Source organism: Gouania willdenowi, chromosome 20, assembly GCF_900634775.1.
Source record: "Gouania willdenowi chromosome 20, fGouWil2.1, whole genome shotgun sequence".
In the NCBI taxonomy this organism is placed as follows: domain Eukaryota; kingdom Metazoa; phylum Chordata; class Actinopteri; order Blenniiformes; family Gobiesocidae; genus Gouania; species Gouania willdenowi.
Window position 1 is genome coordinate 27141277 of NC_041063.1, and position 16386 is coordinate 27157662.

General features: G+C 38.2%; 1 protein-coding gene across 1 annotated transcript in view; it reads left to right on the forward strand.

Annotated features, from left to right (window-relative positions):
- stau2 (staufen double-stranded RNA binding protein 2) overlaps nucleotides 1-16386 on the forward strand; it is a 114905-nt gene that overhangs the window by 11605 nt on the left and 86914 nt on the right. Inside the window, exons 6-7 of the mRNA XM_028434747.1 lie at nucleotides 8386-8545; nucleotides 13268-13375. Coding sequence (XP_028290548.1) covers nucleotides 8386-8545; nucleotides 13268-13375 — 268 coding nt within the window. The remainder of the gene's footprint in view (nucleotides 1-8385; nucleotides 8546-13267; nucleotides 13376-16386) is intronic.

Consider the following 16386-nt stretch of genomic DNA (forward strand, 5'->3'; position numbering starts at 1 on the left):
CTCCTGTCATGAATGTTTGACTTCTGTCTCACAACATCAGACATTTAAGGTAACCCTGTTTAGGAATATGATTTTTGTGAGCAGATCATCTCAATTTATCTCAGTCTAATTCGGAATGAACAACGGTTGCAAATATAATGATCAATTATGGTTTTGGACTAATTGGAGCCCATTTTTGCTTGTTTTTTTTTTACCATTTTTCTGCAACTACACCAAACTCACTATATTTTAACTATTTTAATCACTTTTTCTTGGCATATTTTTGTTCTTTTTAAAGCATTTTTGCTACATTACTCCCATTTCTGACACTTCTCCATCAAATTTCCTAAAATGTCAGCTTATTTTCTTGGAGTCGCAGTAAAAGCACTTTACCCTAATTTTGTTGTTAAATTTTGTTGTTAAATGCAAATTTGTTTACCAATAACAACGGCTGTACGAAACAGAAAAATAAGGCTGCACTAATTAATTTTTGTCTTCATTAGAGGTGTGAATCGATTTTTAAAAAATCAACAAAATATTTGGAAATCTGACAGTAATTAATCACAATGCAATCGCATCTTGGGAATTTATAAATGACACACGTAATCCTCAAGTTTTCATAAAGAAAAACGACGTCAAATGTTTGGGTTTTGTTGAAGGTCAGTTTGTAATAAAAAAATATTACTTGTAAATATAAAAAACAAGATAGTCTAATAAATAATATGATAAGACATTAAATCTCAATTTTATTTTCATGGAAATGCAAATTGTGACTAGTTTGGTTCCCTTGTCTTGTATTGTGCAATTTTACATTAACTCAGAAAAATTACAGCAAATCCAATTGTTGGTAAAAAGGCGTACTCAACAGAGATGACAAATAAAGCAAATTGTTCCATTTAATTTGTGTTTTGTTTAATTTAGTAAGTCTGGGACCATTTGCATGTCTGTGGTGTTTGGTTGGAGAAGTCAATGCCGCACTCGCACAATAAAGCTCGACAGGAGACGGTGATTTGTAGCGCGCAGGCACAGGGGGCGGGCCCTGAGACAGCATGGTGATTACAGAGCATACACAATGAGAGCTTTAATCTGTTGTATAAAAAAAAAAGATAAACCACAACAAACAGGAAGGAATTAAGGGAATGCTGTTGGTTTGGAGTATTTAATCAAAAAAAGGGACATAAAATCTTCAAGCATTTGGACTCGTCTGTTATTCTCGGGTAATATTTGTTGCTGGTAAAGGCAGATTTTGCAAGTCCCAGCTGTCACCTGACAAAGGCACATGCCTTGTAACACACACACACACACATACACACACACACTGAGGGGACATGAGGACGTCTATAATGCCCCATCAACATATATTAAAAACTCCCAGTGTAACAAGCTTTTGCTGCTAAGCCAAACTTATGAGATGGAGCATTTGACGACCTTCAGTCCATACTTTCATTTCTTTAGCCATATGGCTTTGTCTGGCAGCTTGATTGCAAAGTTTTTTAACTTTTGCCAAATGTATCTCCTTTGCTGCAAAACACACACACACACACACACACACACACACACACCCTAGTGCTTTGAGAAGGAATCCTGATTAAATAATGCTGCCTGTGGTTTCTCAGAAAACCACAACACAACTAACACGCACACAGTTTCTCATTATCCCCTTGAGTCACTGTTTGAACATACCAGTACAGCTTTATCCTTTGTCTGCTTTTTTTAAGCTGTTAAAAACCACATCATCTGAGAACAAATATACATGTAGTTTACTTTTAACCTGCTGTAAATAATCTTTGTTTTACACACATTACACACACCCACCAACTCTGGATTGTTGTCTTTACCTACTGCTTAAAACAAGTAATTGGGGTCTTTTAGGTCTACCATTGAGTGTGTGTGTATATCTGTATTTGTGTTGCAAATGTCTGCAAAATATGGTCCCTTGTTAGGTACCATAAACCTTAATAAAATAAAAAAAAAGTAATCTTCAAACGCTTTCTATTTAACCTGTTTTTAAGATAAAATAACAAGTATCAATCATATAAAGTTGCTTGACAGTAAAAACTTGAAGCCGCTGTTGTGGCGATTTGGATGAATGAGACGTAGTCCAGCTTTAGGGTTGCTGGTCAGATGCGGACACAGGGTTTACTTGGTCAAAGTGTTTTGGGGGACAGACCGGTAAACAAGCGTGTGCCTCAGTGAGTCTGCTGCTATTCAGTGCTCTCAGTGTTGTGTATGTTGCTGATAACGGTGGTCATAAGATAGCAGAGCCTCCCCAGGCAGAGACCTTGGTGAATGCTATCACTGTACGATGGTATCTGGCCTTCTTAGAGCAGTCTGACTAGAACTGACCAGAAGAGAGATCTGTAATTACATATCGCAGTCGCATTTAGTGAAACAAATACTGGCGACTTGGAGGAGTTTATTGAGACTATGGAGGAAGACTATCCATCTCAGGGAAGAGAGAGGCATTAAAACGCCCATCGTTGGACGATGGAAGGAATATTAGTAGGTAGTAAAACAAATATGTGGCAGTGGATGGGACCCGTTTGGTATCTGAAAGCTTTGTCGGGTGTAGGGCTGTCATGGTTGTTAGTCTCTGAAACATTGCATGGAAATTGAGGGCAGTGCCTTTGGGCTTGAAAACCGTGGTGACGGTTTCTAATTTTTCAAAAGACGGACGGAGAATGTGTTCTAAACTATAGATGATAACACCCCTTAGCCTCCATCCAAAAGTCTACTCCAAGGTGCTGGAGAGGAGAGTCAACCCTTGAATCGAGGAGGAGCTATGTGGGTTTTTGTTCTGATTGTAGATCTGTGGACCCTCTCTTAACCCTGACAAGGGTCCTGGAAGTTTGCCCAATTAGTCCACGTGTCCGCCTAACTAGTTGTAATGGTTTCTGGTAAGGTTGGATTCTGCCAACCGGTTCTGTCACCGGTTCTGTTCATAACTTTTATGGATAGAATGTCTAGCTGCATCTGGGTGTTGAGTTTGGGGACCAGAGGATTTCATCTCTGCTGTTTGCAGATGATGCTGTACTATTGGCATCATTGGGGAAAAAAAACACATCTGGCTCTTGCCAAGACAGGACTTGGACGGGATTGCCAACTCAAGGTCAAGGGACTACTTTCTCCAAGTAGAGAAATTCAAGCATCTCAGGATTTTATTCGCAAGTGCGGGTAGGATGGAGTGATCGGCAGATAGGAGAGGCATTTGCAGTTCACCGGTTTGTTGGGGTGACGAGAGCTAAGCTAGAGGGCAAAGTTCTAGGTTTACCAATTGATCTACGTTCCAACTGTCCCCTATGGTCATGAGTTTTGGGTAATAACCGAAAGAGAAAGTAGTGCAAGCAACAAAAATTACTTTTCTGGTTGGATGGTTTGAGGGTTAGGGTAAGCTTTAGAGATAGGGTGAGGAGCTCGGTCATTCTGATAGACAGAGGAGCCAGTTGAGGTGGTTTGAGCATCTAGTAAGGATGCCTCCTGGAGGCATTGATGTGGTGTGTTGGGCATGACCCGGAGGACAGCCTTGGACAAGCTGAAGGGATTATTTCTCTCGGCTCGCCTTGGAACACCTTGGGATTGCCCCGGAGAAGCTGGTGGTGGTAGTGGCTGGGTAAGAGGACTGTCTGGATCTTGTCCCCGGACCTGGATATTCAGCAGACAATAAAAACTACTACATTCAGTGTTCATTACAAGAGCAGTTCTATTTCTCTAAAGAAGACGGAGTTAAATTAAAGATAAACAAAGGGAAAGAAGTTGAATGTTTGGCAGAAGTTTGGGGAGAGAAAGCACAGCTGGTGGATGAATAAGCTCATCCAAAAACTTGTTTCTTTCTTATTCCACAGATCTTTGTCACCCCTCTGCTCCAAGCGCAGTCCCATCCGTGTGTGCGTGTGTGTGCGTGTCCACAACTGTGGTTCCTTGCATCATACAGTCATTTGTGACGCTGTAAGGCATCTAGGCCAATACACTCCCTCATCCATGTGCTGTCTGTGTGTGGTTGGCCCAGTTTTCCTGTCTGCTGCAAAATCCATTATGGTCTTATATGTTTTATACAATGTATTATAATATTTATATAATAATAATAATAATGACAACATAATTTATTAATAATCGAGGAGGACCGATTCAGGTGGAACCTGAAGCTCTGACCCGAGTCAGTGTGTGCTTTCAGATATATAGGGTCTGTTCCACTTTCAGCTTGAGACCCCCAAAATAAAGGTACCAGAGACCGGGGACCCAAAAGATGTTAATCCTTGTTTTAATCAGAAATAAAATGGGTTAAAAGTGACCAAAAAGGGTAAAAAAGAAACTTGTTGCAAATTAGTGGGCAAAAACTGACAGAAGAAGTGGTAAAAAAGGTTTCAAGTGTAAATACTGGCTTAAAAGTGGCAGAAAAAAGTAGGAACAATTAGTTTGAACTGGCAAATAATGGTCATGAAAAATTGTGAATGTGGTTAAATTGAGGATGAAATATGGGGAAAAGATGTTAAAAGTGACAATAATGGGTCAAAAGTGGTGGAAAGGGTTTTTAAGTGTCAAAAACATCTTGGCAGTAGAAAAAATATACAGAAATTTGATGGAGAAGTGGCAGAAATAAGAGTAATGTAGCAAAAATGCATTATAAAAGGATCAAAAATATGGCAAGAAAAAGTGATGAAAATAGGTTAAAATATGGAAAGTTTGGTGTAGTTGCAGAAAAAGCGATAAAAAAAATAAAAAAAACGGGCTCAAATTGTTCAAAAAATATTTTTAGCTTCTTGAAGGCATCTGGCGACCCCGCCTCCCAGTGTCTCACGACCCGAAGGTTGAGAACCCTTGTTTAGATAATGAGATAATGTGCTGTACTTTTTCTCAAACCATTTAATTCAATCCCTACCTTAAAGTGTAAATTGCAGCAGTATAATGCTGCATTTTACTTTTTGTTTAAAGTTAAAATATAATAGAGGAAAAACTCTCATAAATTGAGCAAAGGATTATGGAAGCTATGATGGATTTTGTAAATGCTTCAAAATGATGTAAACACAGAGGTGTGAGATGAGAACTCAGATGTTCCGGTTAGGAACAAGTATGACGTAGTCTAAGCACGGTGTTTTTTTGGGGTTTTTTTCTTACACATGCATTTCAAAAGAGAAAATCTGTTTTTCATGCCACTGCGTGAAATTGTTTCCAGCCAAAATGTCACCCTGTCATTTATGGTAATAACATCTCCCATTTCCAAGTAGGACTGTGTGTGGGCGAAATATCACCAGGGATTTTCAATGGCTCTGTCTCGCTTTGTTCGTAGCCGAGTCTTTTCATGATTAAGATGAAACGCTAACCTTCTTTAACGTGGCCCACATTAAAGCGAGCTGCGGGAAAAGTTCTGGCTTCTAAGTCACAATCATTACTCACTGCTAAATGCTGATGATGCATTATTTGATTAAGTCCCGGCACTTCCTTGACTCGTACCAAGTAATTTTGCATCATCAAGGAGAAACGCACACACAAATGTTTCCCTTTGATTGAAGGCTGCAGGTGTCCTGGTCCATTTTCCCTCTTTACACTAATGGTTTAAGCCAAAATGTTTAAAATTGCAGAATAATAATAATATATGTGCTGATTTAGCTCTGGCCAAGCTGCACTAATTTCACTGTTTTTTTAGTGTTTTTCCTGTGTGTGTGGGCAAATGTGATGTGCGTACGTGTGTTCGCCTGAGTTCTTGGCTTTACTTACTTGTGTGTAAGCCACTACTTTCCCACGTTGTGGAGTCGGGTCTCCCACAGGCCTTTCTCTCTCTCTCTGTCCCTCTCTTTTCCCTCACTCTTCAGCCTCTCTCGTTCCTCTTTCTCTCCTCCTTTCTGCACCTGTACTCTGTGCTGCAGCCCCAGCTGCTCCCATCTCGGCTTAGCGCTGTTGGCCCGGGCCCATGTTGCACTTGGCATGTCCTCTGAGACCCTGGGGCCACACTTGACGTGCGAGGGCCAGGCAGGCCCCCGCCCAGGGAACGGCTCCCGTGGCCAGGAATCGAGAGCAAACGGATGAGAGGAAGGCTGCGGTCGTAGAGAAAGACCTGCAGGAATTCTGGGGAGTGATACACTGACTTATTGTTCAGCCTACTCAGCGGAGCAGGCAGGAAAGACAAAGGCACAGAGCAAAGAGAAAAAGGACCTTTTCAGGAAAATAATGGCCAAGTTAATTTCTCTACGCTAATTTTCCAAGCTGTGATTTTCAAGATTTTTGAGAAAGAAACAATAACAAACATAACTCATCAATAGCTGTGTTTCCATTACAGTTTTGCACAAGATGAAAGCGATATTTAAATATAATTGCACTCTGAATGTGTTTCCAATGAATGTTGTTTTGGAGCCTGGTAACTCCCGTTAAATCTCATCCCGTGAGACTTCTCTACAAGAAGATGGATGCTCAGATCCTCCTTAGAACACTTTGTTGTTTCACGTCTGATGTGGCACTAATCATTTTTAAGTATAATGCTAAGAAATATCTGGGTCTCCTCCTCTGTCCACACGTAGCCCGCCATGTTTTCTCAGACAGAAGTGGTCATGTGACCAGGTACGTCTCGTCCTCTGTCATGTAATTGCGAAAAAAGTGTCTACATTGAGCTTTTGCGATACATTCTAAAATCGAAACGTTTGAAAAACCTTCTTATGAAAGCGTGAAAACCTTTTTGCGATATTTGAGCATTCAAGAGTATTTTTAATTTTGTGCTTCTAAACTCAAAGGGACCTTAGCAGAAACCAACATAGTCTTCATCAAACAGTGACTGTAATGTCATCACCATCACTACGAACTGGACTTCACGGGCCTGTACTACGAAACTTTCCTTTTATTGCGCTAACTTTTGTAATTTATGCACTTTTGTTCTGGCGAGGATAAGAGCGAGTATTAAAACCCCGCCTCCTGACCAATCAGATCTCTTGTAAAATGAGCTGCCCATTGTTAGAAGATCCTGGTTGGTGCAGATATGACAGCTGCCTTTAGGAAAAAAAGATTATTAATGGATACATTAATCCTTTCATTTAGCGATGACATCCTTTAGGAAAGATATAGATTGACATCTGATGGACTAATCTAGAGTCAGCTGATGAAGCCTGAGTACAGCTATCATGTTTATATCCTGCTTTGTAGTGCAGCTGCCCTGTGACGGAGAATGTACGGTTAGGTGAAGCTAACGGAGAGCTATCGGGATATACTTATCCGGTTTCGTAGTACAGGCCCTATGAGTCGTTTCAGGCAGAAGCACTTGGTTTTGCAATCTTGTAAAGAAGCTGCTGAGCCATCCTTTCTTTGTAGAGTTCCATGTTTTTTAACACAATGAGGCATAACATTCTACTCCTAAAGCTCATTTTTGTGTGACAAATAAAGTATCGTAATGCTTTCAAGTAAAGTACCGGTATGTTGTTTCTAATAATCAAGAATAGTCATCTTTAACTGATACCCTACCACTTGCCTTCCATTTGGAAATCCTTGACAGATATCTTCTGTCTCAAAACTTTAAAGCTCCTCAAATTCTCCAAATTCCCACATGCTCTAAATCAAGTCTTGGCTGTCTGCTGTGCCAAGTAGGATGTCTTGTGGTATAGGAATGTATACACAGAGAAAAAGGGAGGTATTCCTCTTTATCTGCCACTTCTCATTTTCCTCAACAAGTTGTTAAATAAAGTCCAACAGCGTCATTTCTTGTAGTTTTTCATCTGCTTATTAAAAGCTCAGTGTCAAACACGGAGACATTGAATACAGTTTGGGAACCCGACCCTAGTCCAGACATTTTCCATAAATCTTCTCCGCTGCTTTTCATTGGAGCAGACCACATATGGTGTCTATATGTCCTGGTGAATATAAGTGTATAATATTGGCAGAAAGTAAAGCGAGAGCTGAGAGACGGATATTAAAAACGTTTGGATTTGTCTTCTTGTCTTATTAGTTTTCCCACTGTTTCTTTTTCTTAGCCCCACATTCTCAGCCCTTCTCCTACTGACCCAGGAGGGGGTCTCGCACACGCAGACCTCTAAATCTGCCCGGTGACAGCTCAGTCCCAGTCTGTCACGGCCCAAAGAAAGAGAGTGTAATCTATGTTCAGGGCTGGAAGAAAGAGGAGAGGATATATGTCCCTGGGCTTTGTTTAGCATCGCTCAGTTCAGATTCAATAGCAACACATTAGTCAAGAGGTTGGCCAACTGGCTATTGTGCAGTAATTGACCCTGATGAAGTGGAGGGCTTTTTAATTTGGGAACGCTGCAAATGGTGTGAATTTATAACTCGTCTTATAATACTTCACTTGTTTTTTTTTAGCTCTGATGTAAACATTCACCTCATTGTGCAACAGAATCGGCTCATTTTACTCCTGATTTCATAAACGTCTCTTACCGCTGCGCTTCTTCTTCTTGTTTTTTGTTTTTTAAAATCCAGGTACCATTATCCTGTCCCGAAGATCTTCTACGTGCAGCTTTCTGTTGGCAGCAACGAGTTTATTGGCGACGGACGAACTCGCCAAGCAGCCAGACACAACGCTGCCATGAAGGCCCTGCAGGCACTACGCAATGAACCAATCCCTGAACGGCCACCACAGGTACACACACACACACACACACACACACACACACACACACACACACACACACACACACACACACACACCGGTACGGATCATCTTTGAGGAGTAGTTTCTTATTGTTGGCTTTTATGCCTTACTTTTAGGATTGCTTTTAGCAGTCTATTTATGCAAAAACCCTTCTGTGCATCCGTTTACTGGACTCCACATCCCACAATGCAATGCGCAAAACTTTTCCAACAATGTCAATAAAACCGATTGTTTACAGTGGGATCAGAGCAAAGTTTTGAGTGGCAGTTTCAAACTTTATTACATTTTACTAGCCACTAACAACTGTTTTACATGTTTTACAGTTAGTTATGTAATATTTTTAGTGCTGGGACTTTAACGCGTTGATTGCGATTAATTCAGTGATTTCAAAACTTGGGTACTTGAAGATCTCTCAGGAGGTACACAGAAACACTTGTCAGTCTATTTTTTAACTATTCATTCACTATTTTTTCTCATCCATCAATAATAATTTGTGGCACAACAAAATACACCAAAAGATGAAGTTCACTTTCTAAAACAAGCAAAACATTAGAAATAAATGAATAAAAAGGCCTAAATTCAAGGTTAATGTTGGACGAGACACAGGAAAGAGTTTAAACTAGCATGTAGACACAAATAAATAATGTATAACATGAGCTAAGAGGTACTTACGATAACAAATAAAGACTAAGGGGCACATGAGGTCATAAAGTTTGGGAAACACTTGATTAAATAATTACAGAAAAATAAGGCAGTTAATCACTTTTTTTGCACTCCAAACAACGCTGAACCTTCTCATTGCATGAGTTCCTGGTATACCCATAATACTGATTAACAGACCACAACACAAGAAACAGTAGAACCAAAGTAGAAGTCATTGCTGTGCTTCATGGACGTTAATTTTAAAAACACTGGATTGAAAAATAAAGCCCAATTATGTGAAAATAGTGCAAAAAAGAGTTTGTTGATCACCGAAACTTTGCCGTCTCCATTTCTACTTTAATACTAAATATGTAGCAGCTAGCACAAACACTTGTACAGTGCTAGCTGCTACATGCTCTGAGCAGACAGTGTCTCCAATCCACACTGACACTCAGACAGGGTTCAGAACCAAAATGAATAAATCCATGAGTGACAAATAAACAAAGTCAGTGATAAATGATTGTAGTGGACAGTAGACCATTCTGTGGTAGAGGATGTGGGCGGGGCTAGAAACGTTGCTACAGATAGCATCGTCTGACCCAACTTATCAACTGTTATGTAGAAAAAACTATTTCAGACTAAATTCATCATCTTTATCAGTTGCTCTGTTTATTTCATGATATCCACAGATATTGTAATTATTTTACACTGTTCAGTTTATATTTCTCTGGAATGTTCTGGACTTTATTTTCATACAAAAACACATTTGTTTTAGAAAGTTTACTAAAAATCCAGAAAAGCATGAATATATTTTAATTGAATTTAAGTTAGTGCTTTTAGTTTTCATTGGTTCAATCCTATACCAAAACACGTTTAGCATCAAATATTGTTATTTGATTAATTTAGATTAATCAAGATTCATTAATTACAAAGTCTCTAATTAATTAGATAATTTTTTTAAATAATTTCCCACCACTACTTTATAGGATAAAAAAAATTCTTTTAATGTACCTTCTTTTGTATTCGTCAACAGTTAGATCGACGGCCAAATATTGTAGGAAACCTAATATTAATCCAGCGTTGACTCCCATTGACGAGGAATATCCAGGCTATAGTGAGGACATTTCATTACGCAGCATCAGGCCCCAGGGTTTACAGTATATTATGTAAACACTGTGCACTTATTCCAGCTTTATGAAACATCTAACCACCACTCTGTACCTCCATTATTGTAGCACTTCACTTTAGCACTAATATCACTTTGTGGCTGCTCTCTAAAAAATTATTTTACTGCTAAATTATGAGGTAGATTGAGCCAAATCGACTTTAATTCATCTAATGCACTATAATCTCCTTATTTTTAGTCTGCATTTTTCTGGGGTGTGTTTTTCTTTTTTTGGTTTCCCTAGCTTATTTTTTTTTACACCTTTTTAAGCTCATCTCCAATGACATTGTACCTGAGTTGTCCTCCCCATACTTAAAATCAAATTACCTGGTATTCCTCACTGCCTGGCATCGCTGATGGTGATTTAAAACATTCTGGCATCCTTTTCATTCACCAAATAATCCCACAGTCTTGTCGTGTCAGTCTTTATAAATGCGTTCTTTGTTTTGCTGATGCTTTTGACGCCCTCGTTTCCAAATCGAGAAACATTGGCCCTCGTTTATCAACCAGATCTGAGCGTACGATGTGCGTTCAACCAAATTCACGCAAGCTTCGGTTTTTATCAATTTTGACGTGATCGTACGCTAAGTGGATTTATGGAGCAGCATAAAATGTTAAACAAGCCTCAGCTGTCATTGAAGCATAAGCAGACACACATTCAGAACAGATCTAAACACATTATTAAAACTTATTAAACTTAATTAATTAAAAAAAAAAAAAAAGTCCACGTTAAGCAATGATTAATTATAGGTGGAATTGGCTGAAATCATAATAAACACAGACAAGGGACGACATTTAGTCATTTTTAAGTCTTTTTTTTTTTAAGAGTTTTTATTGTGAATTTTTTTAATGTGATATTTATTGCCTAAAGCGTGTGGACTGAGACCGATATAAAGGTCTGTGTGTGTCTCCAGGATCTCTGTTGTGAAGTTGTTCACGGTGCACACGGGGGCAGACGTCTCCTGCTCAGTAGCTGATTTTCTCCTTTAGGTCCAGTTTTTACGCGTTCAAAAAACACGTCTTTGTTTTGCTCCACCTCAGATGTGAGGATGATGATTTTCATCTAGGAAAAGTTTATTTTCTTGTTTGACCTCAGTGGGAGGAGTCTCTGACACAGGAGGGTGTTCCATGTTATTGACGATAGAATTCAGTCGCAGCATTTATCAACATCTGATCATTTGTGCTCTGGGATTGGTCAGATACCAATGTTTGATAAATCACACGTTGGTTCATGTCGTACGACAGAATTGAGGTCCGATGTGTCTATAATACATTTCTTTATTATTATTATCGAGCAAGAGTTGTTTGTAATGTAAACTGCTCGTAAAAATGTTTCTCGTTGGCATATGTAACATTAAGACCCTGCAATGTTATAGTGAGTCAGAGGTTTTAAAATGAAATGTAGAATTTGTTTGGCAACATTAGAGTAAACTGCCCATCATGCTGTAAAAGAAGTGAAAAAAAGAAGTTATCATCCAATGAATATTAAATTTGATATCCAATTAATTTCATTACATATTTTGGTTATTTATTCTATGGCCTTTTTAAATGGGAGCAGCAGTGGAGCTTCTATTAGTCTCTGTCTGTTGATCTGCTTATTATTATTCTAGTAGGCACATGAATATAACATTACCCATGGTACCTTGTCACAGCAGCCTCGACAGTGGATTTCCACCATTAATCAAGTCTACAGAGGCTGAACATTGGAAACTCAACCAGTACATGAATTAAAATACTTGCAAGTAATATAGACTGAGGCCCATTTACTCACAGTTTCATTCACTTTTTTTATAATTAGGTTGTGCCAATTATTTTGGACATTTTTGATTGTGTCTGATCTGAGAGCCACATTATTAACATTAATGTCAGCATTGAGAATTATGACCAATCTGAACATTAATAGGTTTTGTGTGTTTTTGTTGTGTTGTGCATTTTTAGGTCATTTTGTGGGTTTGTTGTTTGGTGTTTTTTAGTTGTTTGTATATTTTATGCTATTTTAGGTGTTTTTGTTGTCAATTTATATATTTTTTCTCTCCTTTTGTGTGTGTTTGTTAATTTTTTAGATGTTTTTTAATTTATTTTAATTATTTATCAAGTTTTGGTGTTTAAGGACTAATTTTGTGTATTTTTGTTGTCATTTTGAATATTTTTCTGTCGTTTCGCCAACTTTTGTTTTGTCTTGTGTATTTTTCTTTCATTTTGTGATTTTTGCTGCTGTTATGTCATTTTGTGTATTTTTCTGTCATTTTGTGTGTATATTGTTTTGGTGTTGGTAATGTTTTTTTTGGTGTTATTGGAGTAATTTTGTTGTCATTTTGAATATTGTTGTTGACAATCTGTTTTGGAGTAATGGTGCCTATTTTTATTTTGTGATTTTCGCTGTTATTTAGTGTATTGTATTGTATGCTAAAGGGGTAAGGAATCATTTATGAACATGTTTAAAAGTAGAAGGCGGCCAGAAAGAAAGTATTAGCAGATTTCACAGTATCGATGTGAATCGTGATACCTATGAATCGATTTTTAACTGCCTTGCGATTAATCGTTACATCCCTACTGCAGATATTTAGACTGTTATCAGTGAAAGAGCTGCACACAGGAAGATAAATATTGAGACAATGCTGCATTTCTACAGACGGAAACCCCTATAGTTCATGTCTGAGGATTTGATCGCTCACTTTCTTTATCAGCCAAAGATCTGTCACAGCCAATAGCAAAATGTCTTTTCTGGCATCAATAAAGATCAGTTAAAGGATTTTTAAAGGTTACTTGTGTGGGTGTTATCAGTGCCAGTCGTAGTTAAATGTTTTCCTCAGAAATGACAGAAGAAAATCAAACTGTGACAAACACCAGTCGTTTCGTTTTATTTTATTCCAATAATTTTTGTGCCTTTTTCTATTTTCCAGGATCCAGAGGACAAAGGAGAAACCGAGGAAGGCTCCGACGCCAGCAAATCAGAGATCAGCCTGGTTTATGAAATCGCCCTGAAAAGGAACTTATCCGTTAATTTTGAGGTGAGAGCAATCGGCATTAATAGAATAATAATAATACACATAAATAATCACATTTAAACTGAGCCACTTTCTCATCTTAGATACACAGAATTATGATGAAGATATAGGTACATCTAGATTTTTTTAATTTTACTATAAACATTATTTTGAATGAATTTGTCGTGCTTTTCACATGGGAAATGTTAAGGTATTGAGGTCTGGTCTTTTATTTTGAAAAATAACTTAGCCTAAGTTTGTTCATCTTCTTGATAGTATTTTATAAGAGAATCATTTAACTCACTATAAACCCAGGCAAAAAACGAAGAAAAAGCATATTTTTTACATTTTTGTTTTAAAAATCAGTTTTTATAAGAAAGTAAAAATGTCATGCTCAGGCTATTCTGCTGGAAATGCTCCACCTATTGTTCCATATTGTGTGCTATGAACAACATAAACAAGATCTTCCAGCTGACTGGACTTCAAACTCACTTAAAACAAGAAAATTAGAAGGACAACGTAAGTCGTTCCTTTGTTTCTGTTCTGTAAGTAGTTTTTTCTAGTGTTTGTAACCTAATAAGAAATGGACTTTATCGCCTTCTGCCTACAGATATTTTGTGTCAGCACATTCAAACCAAATTCACAGAGGAATAAGATATATAGTGATCAATAATGCATCCTTATTGTTCCTCACTTACAGTTGCTAAAAGAACATATCTGGTTGATTGGTCAGAGAACTTCCTAAAAAGATAATTGATCCAGCTAGCAGAACATGAATCTTCAACAGATGTAGAAAATACATTAATTACCACTTTTACAACATTATAATGACTAGGGGTGTACATTGCCATGAATCTGACAATACGATACAATTCACGATTTACATTTCACGATACGATATATCCCGATACTAAACGGTACGATATACATCAAGATATATCACAATATCAAGTACAAAATGGTATGGAAAACTATTTTTTTTTACTTGCGAGAACAAGTAATTGGCAACTAACAAGTGGTATGTTTATCAAACTGACAAATTACGTTTTTCAAAAAAAGTGTAGCTTTTGCTTCGACAACAGATTGTGATTCTGTGAAGTTCTTAAAGTCATACTCACTAACTTCAGCCACCAGAGCGTGTCAGCACGCTGTTTCAGGGAGAGTAAGGCGATTTTTGACTCGTCCGTCTATTTTTGGGATCGGGCCGAGTTTCTTCTAAATCATGTTTCGTGCATCGTGTAGTATACATGGTGTAGTACACTAGCGAACATTGTAACATAGTGGTAATGCCGGGCAAATACCATATACTCGAAAGCAAATGTGTTGTAGTGTAAACGGACTGAACAGAGCGCTACAAAACTTTAACGTTTTCACTAGAAAACGTTGTGTAAACAGGGCCGTGGTCCCCAAAGACTTCCCTGTCCTCGTTTGACCCCCTACTTCCTTTCTCCTTGACTCTAACCACGTTGAAGCTGAGTCAGCCAATATTCTCTCCCTAATCGTCCTTTTTCTTCATCTGCACTCAGGAAGGTGCCAAAAACACAGGAGGCTCAGTTTGGGGGGAGGAAATGAAAGGCAGGGTGGGAAGCAAAGGAGGTAAACTCTTCTCCTGTCGTTGACCACGTGTTAATATAGGGTGGCCATATTGTGGTTTACAAAACAGAGGACACTTGGGCCAACCTCGGGATACTCAAAGTACTCAAGGTTTTCTTGAATCTACCTTGTAACAGCAAAATACAATATAGTACATAAATAACTTGTTATTGTCCATTAGGTTTAAAAAGCATACACATGAATGTACACAGGGAAAAACTAGCTACAGAAACATTTATTCATCCAGATATTTGACTTACATTCTTAGTTTTTCCCAGTGGCTCCTTTGTTTTCAAATCCCTCTCTGAACCTCCATGGAGGTTTTATTATCCAGGAGGATCCTTCTGCTAAATTTTATTGTTGGAGTTCTTATTATTATTTTTTTTTCACAACTCCTTTGTCGTGGAATAGAGATTCGGAATATATTCCGAATATATTCCGCCTAATATTTTTAGGAGTTTTTCAAATCTGGACAAGACGTGAAAAGAGGAGGTGTCTGGGTACATCTGGACGTGTGGTTACCGTGGTTTATCAGAGTTTACACAGCATTTAAAAGGCTGGACATGGTGTTTGTAACACTGTAGCTTCATCGTTCCGTGTCCTAAAAGCTATTTGCTCATTGGAGCATGACGTTACCGTCCTTCCCGGAACAGTTATTAATAATTACAGCTAAATCTGGACTCATGCACTTCATCATTATCTGCTGTGTGTCTGTCGCTGTCATCAGTTGGACCGCTCTCTGGTTTTCACTTGTTTCCTATTATGTGAGGAATGCTCAGCAGTCTGTGTGCTTTAGTGCTGGGGGAATAAATCATTTCTCCATGTGCTCACACTCACACATAGTCTGTCTTTCAACACCTGTCCACATCTGTCAGCAGGTGTTATTATTATTATCTGTCTATTTTAAAACTGACAGATTATTACAAGGAAATGACTCGCACAACAATCCATGACAGTCAGATTTCGTCCATCCGTTGCAAAACGTCTGGATTCAGCAACACTCAGCATTATATTGGTTTTGACAAACTCTAGACCAGTGTTTCTTAAATGGAGGTACGTGTACCCCTACATCAGAGGTAGGCCACATTTATCACAGCGAGGCTGATCAGAGGGTCACATGATCAACATTAATGTCAGCATTTAGAATAATGAGTGATCTGAGCATTAATACAGGAAAGAACAAAAAGTTTTATTGTAATTTTGTGTTTTTCTGTCATTCTGTGTATGTTTGTTGTTGTCTTGCTCGTTGTAATGCATTTTATGTATTTCTGTAGCCCTTTTGTGTATTTTTGCTGTAAAATATATGTCTGTTGGAGTCATATTGTGTATTTGTGTCATTTTGCCTTTTTTTTTGAGTATTTTTTGTGCATTTCTGTTGTTGTTTTGTTTGTTTGTTAGTGCTGTGGGTTAGCAGAGTCATTTTTCATGTTTTTCTTGTCTTT